We start from the raw sequence: 17,614 nt of genomic DNA on the forward strand, positions 1-17,614 counted from the left end.
TATTTCCTAGTGTGACGAACATTTTAATCATCTATAGAAACTTTCTCCACTATAAAGAACTGCATTTTTGTATTGGAAAGCTTCTGTGGATGTTAAATGTTCTTCATGAAACCATCGATGTCCATGAAGAACCTTTTTTTTTTAAGAGTGAGGTATCTTTGACTGTGCTTGAAAACAGCTTTTTAAGTTTTTTAAAAATAAAGGTTCCGTAGAAGAACCATTTTGGCTGGAAGATTTCTTTAAATAAAAATTGTTTTCTAAGTGTGTAGAACATTTTAGTAATCTGTTGAACCTTTTTCCATTATAAAGAGCCTTTTGCGCAATAAAAAGGTTTCGATGGGGTTGCCAGATTGGTGATTTATTTTCCTGCACAATTGGGCTGTTTTGAGAATTCAGAGATTTTTTTGCTTTTGTTTTTTGGGCTACTTATGTACCACAGACACCACAAAGTTTATATTTAGACAAAGAAAATGTAAATACATAATTTTACTAATGTGTGTTGATTCTTGGAATGAATACCTGGCAACCCAAGGACCGAAGAGTATGTTGACTTTTCTAGGCTTTATATATATATATATATATATAAAAAGTTTTCATTTATTGTTATGAAGATGTGTACAATCTACATTGTGTTAAAAGAATTGGGGAAGTGCACAGACAATACATCTTTTGAAGCAAAAACTTCTTTGAGCAATGGGCAACTAATTTGAAACGATGTGAAAAGTGCGATATAAATAGCCTAAATATGACTTGACTTGTGCTTATATTTTAAGCAATTTATCATGCAAAGTGATGGAAAATAAAACCAAAGGCAGAGTAAAATAATTCAAAGTACCAAAATAAAAAAAGGAACTAAAGAAGATAAAATACAGATTAAGCTGTCAACCGTTTTTTGTTTGTTTGTTTGTTTGTTTGTTTTTTCTCCTGGGATCTGGCAACCCTCCTAGAACTGACAAAGAACGAGTGTATGGTTCAAGAAAATGTCCATGAGCTCAAAAGATAGCATCCTGGCACAAAATTACAGTACATTTTCCATTTTTCTGCTTTATTTCCTTGCAGTGTTAAATCTGACATGAAATGTATTTATTCTTCATGAGTGTGTGTAATGTGAATAATCCTGCAGATGCTCACTTAAGCAACCGTTCTCTCATGTGTCAATAAAATCGCACCGGTATCTGTTTAAACTGGACGTCTTATCTGGGGCACTAAGTGTTTCAGTGTAAAGACCTTTAGCAGTGGAGATACAGAGGCATATCGGGAGCCATACACAACAGAACTGATATACAGTACACACACACACAAGACCACGAGAAATCATTCCTCAGCACCGCTCGGAAAAACACACACAGCAGGCTATAGTTATAAATATTAACTGCAGGAGGTGTAGCCTGAGCTTTACCCTATTATAAATTTTCATTATAATTCTAAAAATAATTAAAATAAATCAAATGTAATCTAAACAAATAAATAATATATTATTAAAATGCACTGATTGTAAGAAATAAAATAAAAATTAATACATAATTCATTCATTAAAAAAAACAACAACTTTTGACCAAAATAATAATTGAAAGAAAAAAATGCCAAATTTTAAATTATTAATTTGAGTTATATTTATCACCTTATTGTTAAACTTAATTTGTTTTGCAAAGTAAACTACACATTCTAACTAAATTTAAATAAAAATTTAATTACTTAAAAAAAAATCTAATTTAAAGCAATAAATAATGAATGATATTCAAAGATATTTGATTAATAAATAAAAAAGATTTGGTTTAAATATATATATATATATATATATATATATATATATATATATATATATATATATATATATATTTATATGGATATACAGTATATATATGATTTGAATGCGTTGAAATATGATTCACTACTGTTTCGAAGTGCTCGATTCAGAGTACAGGTATAACATTTTTATAAGTTTACACCTTAAGAGGACGCATTGGATGAATATAGAGATGCAGTTTTCACTGCAGGAATAACAGAACTTTAGATTTGTTTATGTATGTTAAATTTACCTGGCAGGAAACACAAATTAATTAAGTGACATTTCCTTATATTCTCTTCTGAGTAGTCAAACAATCCAAACAAAAAAAATCTTTAAAACAGAAAGAAAGGTCACAGGAGAGAACTATAATATATAGTAGCATATAATAAATCCACAGAATTAATTGGGTGTTTATACATGACAGTATAAGTGCCAAATGTTAGCAGAAATGCCAGCTGTACACGCAGTCCGCGCGGTGTGTTTAGAGGCGCAGTGCGCATGCGCGGCTCGCCATATTGCGCAGCAGGGTGTGAGACCATCGCGACTACATTGTTTGATTGCGCTGCTCGCAGTGACTGTTTTTGCCCTCCTGTTGATACAAATCACGTCTAACAGAGTTCTCGCTCAAATGAAGATCTCTGGACATCTGCTGTCGCTTTAAATCGTTAGATATCGCGTTACTCCGGCTGAAGACTGCTTAGCGCGTTAGCCGCTAACAAGATTCACACCAAAACTGCACAGATAAAGACAGATTCATTCACAGGAGAGATAGCAGGTATGTCATTTTAATACCCGCTTTCGTATTTAAATGTGTTTTGTTTGTCTCCGTCATAAGTTTCGGTCTGAAATAACCGCCGCTCGTGTGTTAGCATGTAGCATGTTATGCTAACCCGCAGATCTCACGTTGTTTACATTCTGTTCGGCTCTTTTATACTCATCACTGTCACCACATTCACGAGTTCTCGACACTTCTGCACCTGTGTAAGACTCCACAGCTCGTGTGAAGTAAAGTGTGTGAAGGGTAGATCTTGGTTTTTTTAAATTTTTTTGATTAAACTCTCAGTAAACACCGTGTTTGCGCGGTCAGAGTATTGATCAGGTCACTGTAAGATTTATTTTAGGTGCTTATATTTGCTTTAAACAACTTCAGGTATGTGTTTACTTTGAACAAGCACATTTAGCTTTAGTAAAACCAGTATCCTGATATGAAATTGATATCCTGACATTATTACTATTTTATTTTATAGTATTTATATACATTGCTGTTCAAAGGTTTGGGATCAATAAGATTTTTATTACTTTTTAATGAAGTCTCTTCAGCTCATTAAACAGTTATCTTACATTGCAATAATATTTCACAATTTTACGGTTTTCTTTTCTGTATTTTTGATCAAATAAATGCAGCCTTGATGAGCAGAAGAAACTTCTTAAATAACATGAAAATTTTTAATAATTCCCAAACTTTTGAACAGCAATGGTCATGTAATGTGGTATTTGTATGTAATGTGTATTTTTATATAGTATTATATATATATATATATATATATATACTCATTATATAGTAATACTAAATATAATATAAAATATGTTAAAAAAAATATATATATATATATTTTACATATATTTATTTTATATTGTATTAGTATATACTATAATGCATATATATACTATTATATATATATATATATATATATATATATATATATATATATATATATATAAATAGTAGAATTTATTTTTTTATTATTTTTCTCAGAATTTTATCGGATATAAACTTGCAATGTGTGTGTGTCTAAGTTATAAAGTTGGAATTGTGTGATATACACTTGTAAGAAAATGTGTGAATTGACTTTTATTTTTCAGAATTGGACTTTATATCTCACAATTCTGAGAAAATAATTCTGGGATGCAAACTCTGAATTGCAAGAAAAAAAGGCAGAATTTTGAGATGAAAAGCCACAAGGCTTCCGTCTATATCTGTGTCTGTCAGCTAATTGTAAATATGTTCAGAATGATCATCGATCTCGATCCTTCCGCAGGGGACGTTTGGATGGACCCTTCACCGGCGGCAGTGTATTCCTGAAACGAGTTTGAAGCGGCACACGGGAGCCTCTCTGAGGCCCATAACCAGCGCAGGATGTCCATCACGAACACCCCCACCAGTAACGACGCCTGTCTGAGCATCGTGCACAGTCTGATGTGTCACAGACAGGGCGGCGAGAGCGAGACGTTCGCCAAGCGGGCCATCGAGAGTCTGGTGAAGAAACTGAAGGAGAAGAAAGACGAGCTGGATTCGCTCATCACCGCCATCACCACCAACGGCGCTCATCCCAGCAAGTGTGTGACCATACAGAGAACACTAGACGGCCGTCTGCAGGTGCGCCAGGACTGCTTCCACGCTCTCGTGTGTGTGTGTGTGTGTGTGTTCCTGAAACTCTCTTCTGCCTTTAGGTGGCTGGTCGTAAAGGATTCCCACATGTCATCTACGCACGGTTATGGCGATGGCCGGACCTTCATAAGAACGAGTTGAAACACGTCAAGTACTGCCAGTTTGCCTTTGACCTGAAGTGTGACAGCGTGTGTGTGAACCCTTACCATTACGAGAGAGTCGTGTCTCCAGGAATAGGTCCGTCTGATGTCTGTTTAATAGCGTAACGCTTGTTCGTGATGGCCTCGGTTTAAGTCAACTATCCTGTGTTTTCTTCCAGACTTATCAGGACTCACACTGTCAGGATCTGGTGAGTGATATTCTGTTGAAAAAGAATTGGTTTCTGGGTGTTTTTGTCGAGATTAATCCAAATTAAAAGGGATAATTCACCCTAAAATGCCCTCGTGTTGTTCTTTCTTGTGTGGAACTTTAAAAAAGATGTTTTGAAGAATGTTGGTAACCAGACAGGTGACGGTCACTATTGACTTCATAGTAGGTTTTTTCCATACTATGGGAGTCAATGGGGACCAGCAACTGTATCTATAAATATCTATAAAGACATGCGTACGGGTTTGGAACAACATGAGGGAGAGTAAATGATGACAGAATTTTTATTTTTGGGTGAAATGTCCCTTTAAGGACACAGACAGCAGCAGATGTATTAGGCTGCTGCTGTCACTTTAAGACCCAATAATTAATAAATATATATATATATTAGTGTTTTGTGTATAATACTTATTATGTATATAAACCCATATGGGTCTGATTTTGATTTCATGTTGACTTGTAAAACTGTATTATATAATAATTGTTGTTATCTATGAATTTTCTAATTGACTGTTTTACAAGAAAGGCAGAAAAAATAGTTAAGCACTTTATCATTTTTTTTTTATCATTTATTAAGATGCGTAATTACAGTCAGTAACAACAGAGACTGTGGAAAAGTAAATAAAAACAGCAGCAAGAATGCAAGCCGTTAAAGGAGGCCATGCAAAATATTATTATTTTTTTATTATTATGTGTGAATAAAGAATAGTTGGTTGTTTCAATTTGTTATTTGCCTAATAAAAGACAATGCAATTTTTAGTTTTAAACTGTTTTTGACACATTCCTAAAATATTTATGTTCACTTTAATAAAATTAAGCACATACTGTATTTATTAACTGTAATTGGGCATCTGAATAAATAAATTAAATAAAACAGTAAATTTGAAAATTCATGGATAACAACAATTATATTTTAGCATTAGTATCCCTACTGTGACTTAAGAGCTTACACATAGTGGTGGATTAACCATTACAGAAACATAAAAAATTATTTTGGTAATCTCCAATACTGTTAGTTTAGGGCTGCTGAGGTTTAAACCTTATTTTACAACCTTACTAAGCACTGTATATACACAAAAAATGTATATATAAATACTATACATATATACATGTGTGTATGCAGCAGATTTATTAGGCTGCTGTCACTTTAAGACCCAGTGTTATTTGTTTTTTGTTTTTGCACGGATCCAGTTTACAGACACACATCTGATATTCTAATATCTGATATATACCCAACTGTTTATGTTCATTTAAGACATAACTGTGTTAACGTGAATACATAAAAAAACCCCAGTTTTTTTAGATGCGGTTTCATTTTGGCGTGCTTTAAAGTGTAAGTCCATGTGATTGTTTCAGGTCCGTCGGGTCTGATGGTGAAGGATGAGTATGATTATGAAGGCCAGCAGTCTCTGTCTGGCACTGAGGGACACATGCAGACGATTCAACACCCTCCCTCTCGAGCGGTGGCCCCGGAGCCCTTCAACACGCCCTCCATGCTCCCGCCAGCAGAGGGCAGCAGCTCGGCCTCCACCTCCGCCTTCTCCAGCATCGCAGTGGGATCCACAAGTACGACATGCATCACAGTCCCTCCCTCATATCCTTAAACACACAGGCCATGCTGAAAAGCTTTCTCGTTCGTGGAGGCGTCGTATTCTTGATTGGTGTTTACGCTGTGACCGTCGTAGAGCTTCAGCTGTTGCGTTTGTACCATTATGTTATTTACACACCAGAACGACACGGAAACTAGAGCAGCTTCCTGTAAATGTGCAAATCCATATGCAAATGTATTTCTATGCATTTCCACTGCATTGAAGGTATACATTTGATCAGTTCATGCATTCCCTGGGAATCAAACTCATGACCTTCTCGTTGCTTCAGAAACTACACTTCAGCTGTTGTAAGGTATAAAACGTAAATGCATCGAATTTCCAGCAAAAAACAAATATTATTAGTGATGCACCGTAATTAATTTTTTACTGAAACACAGAAAGCTAGCAATAAAGTTTTTGTTCAGACAAAAACTGACACTAAATACAAAGTTTATTTAATATTCAGTTCATATAATGCATTCAAATTAATCAATACTATAATTTTTGTATATAATGTTTATTGCAGACAAGGCAGTTTCAGTTTTTATATCAGCTTTTTAATGCTATATGTGACCCTGGAGCACAAAACCAGTCATTCCTACATCATCTGAAAGCTGAATAAATCATCTCTCCATTGATGTATGGTTTGTTAGGAGGACAATATTTGTCTGAGACACAACTATTTGAAAGTCTGGAATCTGAGGGAGCAAAAAAATCTAAATATTGAGAAAATCATCTTTAAAGTTGTTCAAATGAAGTTCTTATCAATGCATATTACTAATCAAAAATTACGTTTTGATATATTTACGGTAGGAAATTTACAAAATATCTTCATGGAACATGATCTTTACTTAATATCCTAATGATTTTTGGCATAAAAGAAAAATCTATAATTTTCATCCATGCAATGTATTTTTGGCTATTGCTACAAAAATCCCCCAGAGACTTAAGACTGCTTCTGTGCTGCAGAGACACATATATCAGATGTATTTTGATTAAATGTAAAATTGTATATAAAATTGAAAATTGCACATTTCATTAATTCGTTTTAAATATTTCATTAATTCACATTAAAGAGCGACAGAACCACTTTTATTGTTTGTATTTTGTTTCTTGTTTGTCTTTCATATCAAAAGTTAAAAAAAAAAAAAGCACAAAGCTTAATGCAAATATTTGATGGTAGGAGTAAGTTTTGTTCATGCATCAACAGAAAACAGCACAGACTAAAAGATCTCGGTTCATCAGAATGACAAATCTTCTTTAATTCAGTCCTAGTGTTCACACAGCTGGCTTGTTTACCTGTCGTGTGCATGCAGTTAAACCTGATGTAAATGGCTGGTACAGCGATGCACGCTTGCGCTCAGTCCTGGTGTTTCATGGTTTGTGTGTGTGTTGATGTGTGCATGCCGCCCTCTCTCTCCCCAGCTCAGCCCAATAGCGTTCTCTCAGGAAGCCACAGCAGCGATGGTCTGCTGCAGATTGCCTCTGGGACGGGGCAGGGCTCACAGCAGAATGGCTTCCCCCCCGGCCAGCCCTCCACGTACCATCACAGTAAGCCCTCAGTGTACCTCACCCAGCAGCTCCTCCTAGAGTCCGAAAGCTTTTCAGCATCTCCTGCATTCAGTATTCAGAGCATGAGTTAATCTGATGTGCGGAGTCAGACGTGCGCTCTCTGCTCTTCTGTCCACAGACGCCAGCTCCAGCTGGACGAGGAACAGTAACTTCCCCCCCACTGTGCCTCACCGTGAGAACGGCCATCTGCAGCATCATCCGCCCATGGCCCACCCAGCACACTTCTGTGAGTCTCACCTCAGACAGAACTACACTGAGCTCCAGGCTAGAGCTCTTCTGGATCTTATAAATGAGAAAATGCATCGTTAGACACAAGCAGAGTGACTATATTAGGAAAAATTTAAACACAAACAAACAAAAAAGCACTAAAAAAATTTGTTAGGGCCCTATTATTGTGAAATAAAATGCAGAAAAAGTTTTAAAAAGTTGTTTTTACGAATTCAATTCAATACACATGATTTGTGATTATTTAAATTCAATTATTTTAACCATTACAATTGAATCCAGGAAAATTAAAATGGAAAACACAGAATTTGGTAAAAAATAAAACTGAATTTGAAGAGAAAAAAAGTATTTCATAAGGCTCTAAAAATGTTTTTTTTTTTTTTTTTTTTTTTTTTTTTACTTTTAACAAATTTATTAGTTAAATAGTACAAGTTTCATGATTTCAATTAATTATACATGTTTTTTTTATTTATAAAATTTAATTTAAATGCAGTCCAAAAAATAATAAACGGGGGAAGAGTTTAATTAAAGCAGAATTTGAAGACATAAAAATAATAGAATAATCACCACCCATCACAGAAAGGAGGCCAAGAACATTATCATGTCTTACATATATATATATATATTTTTACTATATATTGGCACAATATATATATTTTTAACCCCTTAACTGTCTATTACTGGCACATAATCTTTTTTTTTAACCCCTGAACATAGACGTAAAAGTGCACGATCAAAACTTAAATTTTTATAATTCATGAATGAAAACATTTTGTAACATGATATTGATGTACCATTTTCATGATAATGCAATGTCTGATTTTAAAATGGTTTTCAAAAGATTAATTTTTAAGTTTTCAATTGATGTATAATTTCTGATGATTTCTAAAGTGTGATAAAAGGCAACGAAGAACAAAGGTCAGAACTCCTGTTATGATGTAGATTTTTAAAGGTACACTCTCGTCATAAATTAATCTGTTTTTTTCCTACATAATTTTTTTAACAAAAAACAGTGGTTAAATATCTATTTAGGAGTTTGTCATGATTAGATTAGGATTTATTTGTAATATAATGAAGTAAACTTTAAAATGAATTTTTGCTGTAACAGTTGTCTGGAGTTTTTACAGTAAGGGATAACATAAACACTTATGATCATCAACAGTACAGTACAAAAAAAAAATACATGTAGGTCAAAGATGAAAAAGGGTTTAAGCATAAAAACAATAGCGCTTTAAACTGTTAATGTTTTTCCAAAAAAATGTTTCATGTAATTGTATTTTTGTTTTTCTGAGCAAAAAATAAATATATATTTCTTCTGATTTACAGAAGAGACCCACTAAAATCTCATTCAGTGTAACAACATCGTCAGGCATATTTACAACAAAAATCAATTTATGACACATTAAAAAACTAATTACTTTCACCCCAAATACTAATTAGTTGTTAGTTTACTTTTTTTTTTAATTTGCCACTAATCCGTAAAATTTTGCCTATTTGTCAGCAAGAATTTAAAACAAACAAATTTAATATGCTCCCTTATTCTTTTATATATTTTAATAAGTACATGTCAGAATAAGCATGTTTGAATTTTTACATAAACATCGTTACACTGAATGACAATGTAACATTATTTCAACCAAATTTTGACATTTTATTTTCCCAAAACTAATTTGAAACTTTAAATGTAGACACTTCACCGTCCCACCTGTGGGATGCTTGGCGCTCTTTTTTTTGTTGTCCTTTTTCTCTATAAAATCTTTTAGTAATCATCATAAATGATATATCATTTGAAAGCTTAGAAGCCCAAGATTCATCCTGTGAAAACCATTTTGAAATCGGACATTGCGTTACCATGGAAATGGTACTTTAAAATCTTATGGTGGGTCTCCTCCCCCCTAGTGGGGGCGGAGTCAAGTGTCATATTACAAAATGCATTACGGTCTTTTACAATCAAAACTTGTTATAATCTTGGCAACAAACATATCATTGGAAAGGTCTGAGTCTCAGGATTCCATATTTGGTGGTTCTTTTGAGTACTGAAGTAAAATTGACAGACAAATCTAGGGAACAATTCATTAAACAAAATTCAAAGGAGTTTTGGTGGCTCCCAGTGGCTGTTTGTGGTATGACGCCCTAAATACAATCTCACAGGAACCTCATTTTTTTTTATATCAACTTCAAATTTGGAACATAACTTATTTAGACAAGGCTTTAATTTTATACCGATTTTAGAGTAAAACCTGTTATGTAAAATATTTATAATAAATAAAATAAAAATTAATATAGCGCATTTTATTTACAGTACATTTAACTTCTATAACTTTTTGATACTTTAATTTTTTGACAAAATTCTTTTTTTTTTTTCAGATTTTCCCACTTTTGCGAAAATCTAAGGCAATTTAATTTCTAAGCTAATTTTCTACATTAAAAAGAGACCAACCTTAGGTCTATATTCCAAAGTGTTCATAAAATACAACAACTTAAGTTTGGATAGTGCTCTTTAATGCCTATTTTAAAAAATGGGGGTGACAGTTAAGGGGTTAATGTGCTTTCTATGGACATAAAATCACTTTTGTTAATTTTTGACGCGGACAGCTTAACATCTTTGACCCATGTTTATATTGAATAAAGCACGTCTTGATTATTTAAGCTGAAGTACTTTCAGTTGCTTTGTAGCTGAACGTGTGCCACAGCCTGTTAACAGAGTAAAACGATCTGAGATTTATATGGTTTGGTCGTACAGTATTAATGTGATTTGTGCGGGATGGACTCAGTCTGTGTTATTTTCATCTTCAGGGCCTGTTCACAATGAAATCGCGTTCCAGCCTCCGATATCCAACCACCCTGGTAAGAGTTTGATTCTGTTACGATCTCGTCTCGCTCGTGTGCGGATGTCTTATGGTCTCCTGCTCTCGGGCAGCTCCAGAGTACTGGTGCTCCATCGCTTACTTCGAGATGGACGTTCAAGTGGGCGAGACCTTCAAAGTTCCCTCGTCCTGTCCCATCGTGACCGTGGACGGGTATGTGGACCCCTCCGGAGGAGATCGCTTCTGCCTCGGCCAGCTCAGCAACGTCCACAGAACGGAGGCCATCGAGAGAGCGAGGTACAGCTGACACCGAGGTCCTGATGATACTGATGGTTTCTCGGCTTGATCTGGTGTGTTGTGGTCTGTTTTCAGACTGCACATCGGGAAGGGCGTCCAGCTGGAGTGTAAAGGCGAGGGGGACGTTTGGGTTCGCTGTCTGAGCGATCACGCCGTCTTCGTCCAGAGCTACTACTTGGACCGTGAAGCCGGTCGAGCTCCTGGAGACGCTGTGCACAAGATCTACCCCAGCGCATACATCAAGGTCAGAACGAGAGGGATGCATCACCAATCCAGAGATAATTCTGCATCGATTCTGAAATTCTCTGAAGTCATCGGAAATAAAAAATATATCAGAAATATCGGAATATATTGGGGAGAAAAAAAAAAATATATATACAGTACAGACCAAAAGTTTGGAAACATTACTATTTTTAATGTTTTGAAAGAAGTTTCTTCTGCTCATCAAGCCTGCATTTATTTGATCAAAAATACAGAAAAAAACAGTAATATTGTGAAATATTATTACAACTTAAAATAACAGTTTTCTATTTGAATGTACTTTAAAAAAATAATTTATTCCTGTGATGCTAAGCTGAATTTTCAGCATCATTACTCCAGCCTTCAGTGTCACATGTAACATCCAGTCTATCACATGATCATTTAGAAATCATTCTAATATTCTGATTTATTATGAGTGTTGGAAACAGTTCTACTGTCTAATATATTTGATGAATAAAAGCTTAAAAAGAACTGCATTTATTCAAAATAAAAAAAAAATTCTAATAATATATATTCTAGTAATATATTTTCTTTACTATCACTTTTTATCAATTTAACACATCCTTGCTGAATTAAAGTATTGATTTTATTTAAAAAAAAGAACGAAAAAAAAAATACTGACCCCAAATTACTGACCAGTAGTGTATATTGTTATTATAAAATATTTATATTTTTAAAACATAGCTTCTTTTTTTTCTTTTTTTTTACTTTTTATTCATCAAAGTATCCTAAAAAAGTATCACATGTTCTGAAAAAATATTAAGCAGCAGAACTGTTTCCAACTTTGATAATGAATCATCATATTAGAATGATTTCTAAAGGATCATGTGATAATGATCCTAAAAATTCAGCTTTGCATCACAGAAATAAATGATAATTTAAAGTATAATAAATTTAAAAAATAATTATTTTAAATTGTAATAATATATCACAATATTACTGTTTTTTCTGTATTTTTGATCAAATAAATGCAGGCTTGATGAGCAGAAGAGACTTCTTTCAAAAACATTAAAAATAATAATTTTTCTAAACTTTTGACCTTTACTGTATGTATATATATATATATGGGCTTTTTTAGAGGATTGGTCTTATTTCAGTTAAATTTGATTTTTTTATTTTTGGTCTTATTCCAAAAAAAATTATATGTATGCAAATTGTATAATATCCAAGGTACACATTTCTAGTAAATGCACAGTTAATTCTCATATTGTATTTTCAGAAAGTTTTGGAATATTTTTTGTTTTTTCAAATTTATTTATTAAATAAAGTAATGTTGTAATGATTTAATTAGAAGGGTTATATTGACATATTTAGTTTTTGCTTGCATCTAAATTGTAAATATATATTTTTGCTATTTTATAAAAAAAAGAATTCAGAGGTAAATCAATAACAATTACATTTTTAATAATATTTCATGTGTAATTTATGAGATTTGTTGCATTTTGAATCCGATCTTTCTTTGTAAAAGGCATAAAGTTGATCAAAGTTAAGGATTCTTTAGTTTGAATATACATTCAACCAAAAACTATCATAACATCTTACTTGATAATTCAGTATACTCTATTTTTGACTAAACATCCCATGTTTCTAAATTTAGTGGGTTAGGGTTCGGGACAGCTACCTCCCAAATGAAAGTACCCAATAAATGATAATTTTATATATATTAAGCTTGCTAACATTTTTAATATTAGTGTAGGTTTCAACAGAGAAGAGAAGGATCTTAGTAAACATCTAAGATTTGAATAATTAAATGCTTATTAAATGTGTTTTTTAGTTGGACCAGTGCTGAAGAACGGCCCTCATTTTAATTATTTGTGGATCCAAGATCAATAAACCGAGTAGGTTAGACAACCAAAACAATACTAACTGAAATAGAAGAAACTAATCACTGTAATCAATAAAAAAAAAAAACTAAATATAATCAAAAACACTACATAGGACTTAAACTTCTGTTAATTATCAATAATAAATATGCAGCCTGTTAGTTGGTAATAATAAATGGCCTAAAAATATACTTTTTTTAAAATATAAAAAAGATAATTCACTCATCTTTTAAAATAATTTTTGTGATATACAGAAGGTGGATTTTTTTTTTTTTTTTTTTTTTTTTTACTGGAGCCCAGGCTTTTGAACCTCACTGTATATTTCCTGATATGCAATGCAAGATACATAAAACAAGTATTTACTCCAAAATATTTGAAAATCAAAAATGTGCTTCAAGTTATGTATTTTTTTATTTATTTTGAAATCAAGAAGTATTATGTTTTTGGTTTTTATTTTTTGTTTTATTGATAATTAAATTGTATGGGTCAAAATTATCCATTTTTCTTTTATGCCAAAAATTAGGATATTAAGTAAAGATCATGTTCCATGAAGATATTTTGTAAATTTACTACTGTATATAAATCAAAACTTAATTTTTGATTAGTAATATGCATTGCTAAGAACTTCATTTGAACAACTTTAAAGATGATTTTCTCAATATTTAGATTTTTTTGCTCCCTCAGATTCCAGATTTTCAAATAGTTGTATCTCAGACAAATATTGTCCTCCTAACAAACCATACATCAATGGAGAGATTATTTATTCAGCTTTCACATGATGTAGAAACCTCAGTTTCGAGAAATTAACCCTTAAGACTGGTTTTGTGCTCCAGCGTCACATTTGTAATCGGTGCACATTTTAGATTGTGGGTGCACAGGACTGAGCGGGGACTGTTCGTTGGTCAAGCGGTCTTGTCTTGTCTCTCGGTCGATGCTGATCTCAGGAGCTTGACCTGAGCTGGTGTCCTGTCCTGCAGGTGTTTGATCTGCGTCAGTGTCACAGACAGATGCAGCAGCAGGCGGCGACGGCACAAGCAGCGGCGGCCGCTCAAGCAGCAGCGGTGGCCGGAAACATCCCGGGCCCCGGATCCGTGGGAGGAATCGCTCCTGCTATCAGTAAGTGCTCCTACCTTTACTTTGTCATAAAGTCGATCATATCGTCTCATACCTGCACACGCATGATTCATATGATTTGTGCAGATCCCAGGAGTTTTTATTCATAGTTTTGATGGTGTTTTTGCTTTCATCTTTGGATTCGCAGAAATGGGATTTGAATTACAAACGACTCGTTTCGACTCTGAGAGACGCACTTTTAGCTTTACAACTTTGCAGACTGTTTGCATTCACATTACACACTGCATGAAAGGTCCTTTAAAAAAAAATCCACAATAGAGGCAGTTTAAATGGCAGATTTTAATAGCACAGACATCGGTGTTGTTTTAAAACAAAGTCTCTTCCTAAACAAGCGTGGTTCTGTTGTTATATCAGAGTTTTCCGGATTGATTTCTGCTGCAGTAGTATTATGTGTGGAAGCTTGTTTCTGCAACGGAATAAACTAAATAAAGATAATTGAGACTTTGAATGGAATTCAGTTTTTTTTTTTTTTTTTGCAGTCGAGAGTTTTTCATCTCACAATTTACTGACTTTATTTTTCTCAGAATTGCAAGTTTATATTTAGCAATTGCAAGTTATGCATGTGAAAATCTGTTTTAAGTTTATATTTAGCAATTGCAAGTTATGCATGTGAAAATCTGTTTCCCCCCCCAGAACTCTTAGTTTACATCTTGCAATGTTAATTTTTCTCAGAATAATGAGTTCATATCTTGCAATTTGTAATATTTCTTTTTTTCTGACAAAATTAAAAAAAAAGTTACTTGCAACTTTTTATCTTAAAAATCTGTTGTTTTTTTTTGTTAAATTGTGAATATACCTCTCTCAGTTCTGACATTTTTCCTCAGAATTGCAAGTTTATATTTAGCAATTGCAAGTTATGCATGTGAAAATTAGTTTTTTTTTTTAATCTTATTTTATATCCCAAATTGATAATCCTACAGTCTTGCAATGTTAATTTTTCTCAGAATGAGTTCATATCTTGCAATTAGTAATATTTCTAGTTTTATTTTATTATTATTTTTTATTATAATTTTATTAGTATTAATTTTTTTTTTATTTAGTTTTTTTTTTTATATTTAATATTTTTTCTTTATATTTTTTTTTCATAAATGTTTTTATTTTGAGTTTTTTACTTTTTTTTTCTTAGAATTCTCAATCTTACAATTCTGACTTTCTCTCTCGCGATTGTAAGGAAAAACGAATAATTGTGCAGTTTAAAAATCCGCGGCTACCTTTGCATTTTTTCATTGCACGGCAGAAACAAGCTTCCGTAGTTCTGAATCTGTTTAGGTGTGAAGTGCATCATGTGGTCAGGTGTTATCACAGATTCACTCGATGTCATTCGCTCGTGTAGGTTTGTCTGCGGCGGCTGGGATCGGTGTGGATGACCTCCGCCGGCTCTGCATCCTGCGCATGAGCTTCGTCAAGGGCTGGGGTCCTGATTACCCCCGACAGAGCATCAAGGAGACGCCCTGCTGGATCGAGATCCACCTGCACCGCGCGCTGCAGCTGCTGGACGAGGTTCTGCACACCATGCCCATCGCTGACCCCACGCCGCTGGACTGAGACCCGACACACCAGGACCGCCGAACTGTGCGAGCGCTGCAGAGACACCAACAGGGTTCAGGGGTCAACGTCACGGCTGCGTTTATTTCATTTGCTTCTTTTGTTTCTGCCCGTGTTGCTTATGTTCTTCTAACATTCAGATCTTGACGTGCACAGGACCCAGTGTTGTAGTAACCGAACCGATCATCTAAAGCTTCAGAAGTGTTTGCATGAAGCTGATGTGTGTTTGCCAGCTCTGCAGAGGTGCATGCTGGGATTCATTTGAGCTGTGTAAATGAATTTGTTCTTAGACGTTTGCTTCATGCTGTTGCTTCACTAGAGTCTCCCATTGTGTCCGTTTCAATCAGACGGTCTAATTTCACTCTTTTTTTTTTCTTTTCTACTTTGTTTTGGTCATCATCTCTTAATGCAGACCGGTCTCTCTCCGGCCGAACGCAGTGGTCTGGAAGTATCATGTGACATCATTTCCTTTCTCTTGAGTTGCAGTGTCTGGGTTAAAGAGGTTTGGACTCACGGTTGTATGAGAAGATGTGCGTTTCTTTTGAGCTTCTCACTAGCAGCTAATTAGCTTGACTTATTTTTCTTTTTTTTGCTAGTTTCTGACTGCGTTCTGTTATCCATCATAGCAAGATGCATTAACTCATTCATGCACAACCAATAACAACCAGTGAATGCTGAATGCTTTTTATTTTCTTTTAGCCATGTATTTGTTTTAGGACTTTATGTATGTTTCTTTTTCTTTCCATCTTTCAGTTTCTCTTCTTTGCAGCCTGTGAATAAAAATGCAGCTCTTTTACAGAAAAACTAATTTGACTTTATAGGAATAGTTCAACCAAACATGAAAGTGTGCTCATCCTCAGTTCATCTGAGATCAGGATGAGTTAGTTTCTTCATCAGGTTTGTAGAAATGTAGCACTGCATCAGTGTCTCAGCAATGGATGCTCTGCAGTGAATGGGTGCCGTCAGAATGAGAGTCCAAACAGCTGATAAAAAATCACAGATCACAATAATCCACAGCACTCCAGTCCATCAGTTAACATCTGGAGAAGACAAAAGATTGATCTGTGCAGATTTCTCTCCTGATTCACACCAGAACACTTTTTCACTGGAGGAAGTGTTATTATGGATTATAGACTCTATGTATTTGAGTTAAAAGCGTCTTAATGCTGGATGTGTTTCATCTTCTGTCTTCTCCAGATGTTCACTGTTTGGACTCTCATTGATGGACTGCTGAGACACTGCTGTGGATTGCTCCTGTGGATTATTGTGATATTTTTTATCAGCTGTTTGGACTCTCATTCTGACGGCACCCCATTAATCTCTGTTTTGCAGAGCGCATCCATTGCTGAGACACTGATGCAGTGCTACATTTCTACAAACCTGATGAAGACACAAACTCATCCTGATCTTGTACAAGTATCTTGAAGTATTCGTTTAACACATTATTGTTTAAATGCAGCTTTCACAGCTGGTCAGAGGTCACAAGGGCTTGATTTGATCTGTTTCTAAAGATCCTTTTATACCATTAATCTCTGTTTTGTAGAGTGCACATCATGTTCCCCTCTGATGCCTGAGATTATCAGTTATAATAAGTGATGGCCCTGTATGGATATGAGATGAACTGGAAGAGTGTTTTGATGTTATAATAAGTGATGGCCCTGTATGGATATGAGATGAACTGGAAGAGTGTTTTGATGTGAATGGCCCTGTATGGTGCGCTTACACCAGCAGTGACGTATTAATATGTGGTGGTGTGTTTTCTGTATTAATTGGAGGTGTTGTGTTTTTTATATGTGGTGTGTTTTTTGTTTTTGATG

At 34.3% G+C, this 17,614-nt stretch overlaps 1 protein-coding gene across 3 annotated transcripts; it reads left to right on the forward strand.

Annotated features, from left to right (window-relative positions):
• The first annotated feature begins 2,311 nt into the window (after nucleotides 1-2,311).
• LOC109109954 (mothers against decapentaplegic homolog 4) lies at nucleotides 2,312-16,593 on the forward strand. 3 transcript variants are annotated; one of them, XM_042765694.1, is made up of 12 exons: nucleotides 2,312-2,564; nucleotides 3,829-4,166; nucleotides 4,241-4,415; nucleotides 4,498-4,527; nucleotides 5,901-6,110; nucleotides 7,559-7,684; nucleotides 7,824-7,931; nucleotides 10,727-10,777; nucleotides 10,851-11,034; nucleotides 11,110-11,278; nucleotides 14,096-14,234; nucleotides 15,586-16,593. In XM_042765694.1, the coding sequence occupies exons 2-12, from the start codon at nucleotides 3,927-3,929 to the stop codon at nucleotides 15,795-15,797; spliced, it is 1,644 nt and encodes a 547-aa protein (XP_042621628.1). In that variant the 5' UTR covers nucleotides 2,312-2,564; nucleotides 3,829-3,926; the 3' UTR covers nucleotides 15,798-16,593. The 3 variants fall into 3 exon arrangements, with proteins under 3 accessions (XP_042621628.1, XP_042621629.1, XP_042621630.1); XM_042765695.1 differs by having other exon boundaries at nucleotides 10,857-11,034; XM_042765696.1 differs by lacking the exon at nucleotides 7,559-7,684.
• Nucleotides 16,594-17,614: the final 1,021 nt, after the last annotated feature.

The sequence above is a fragment of the Cyprinus carpio genome, chromosome A10, assembly GCF_018340385.1.
Source record: "Cyprinus carpio isolate SPL01 chromosome A10, ASM1834038v1, whole genome shotgun sequence".
NCBI lineage: Eukaryota > Metazoa > Chordata > Actinopteri > Cypriniformes > Cyprinidae > Cyprinus > Cyprinus carpio.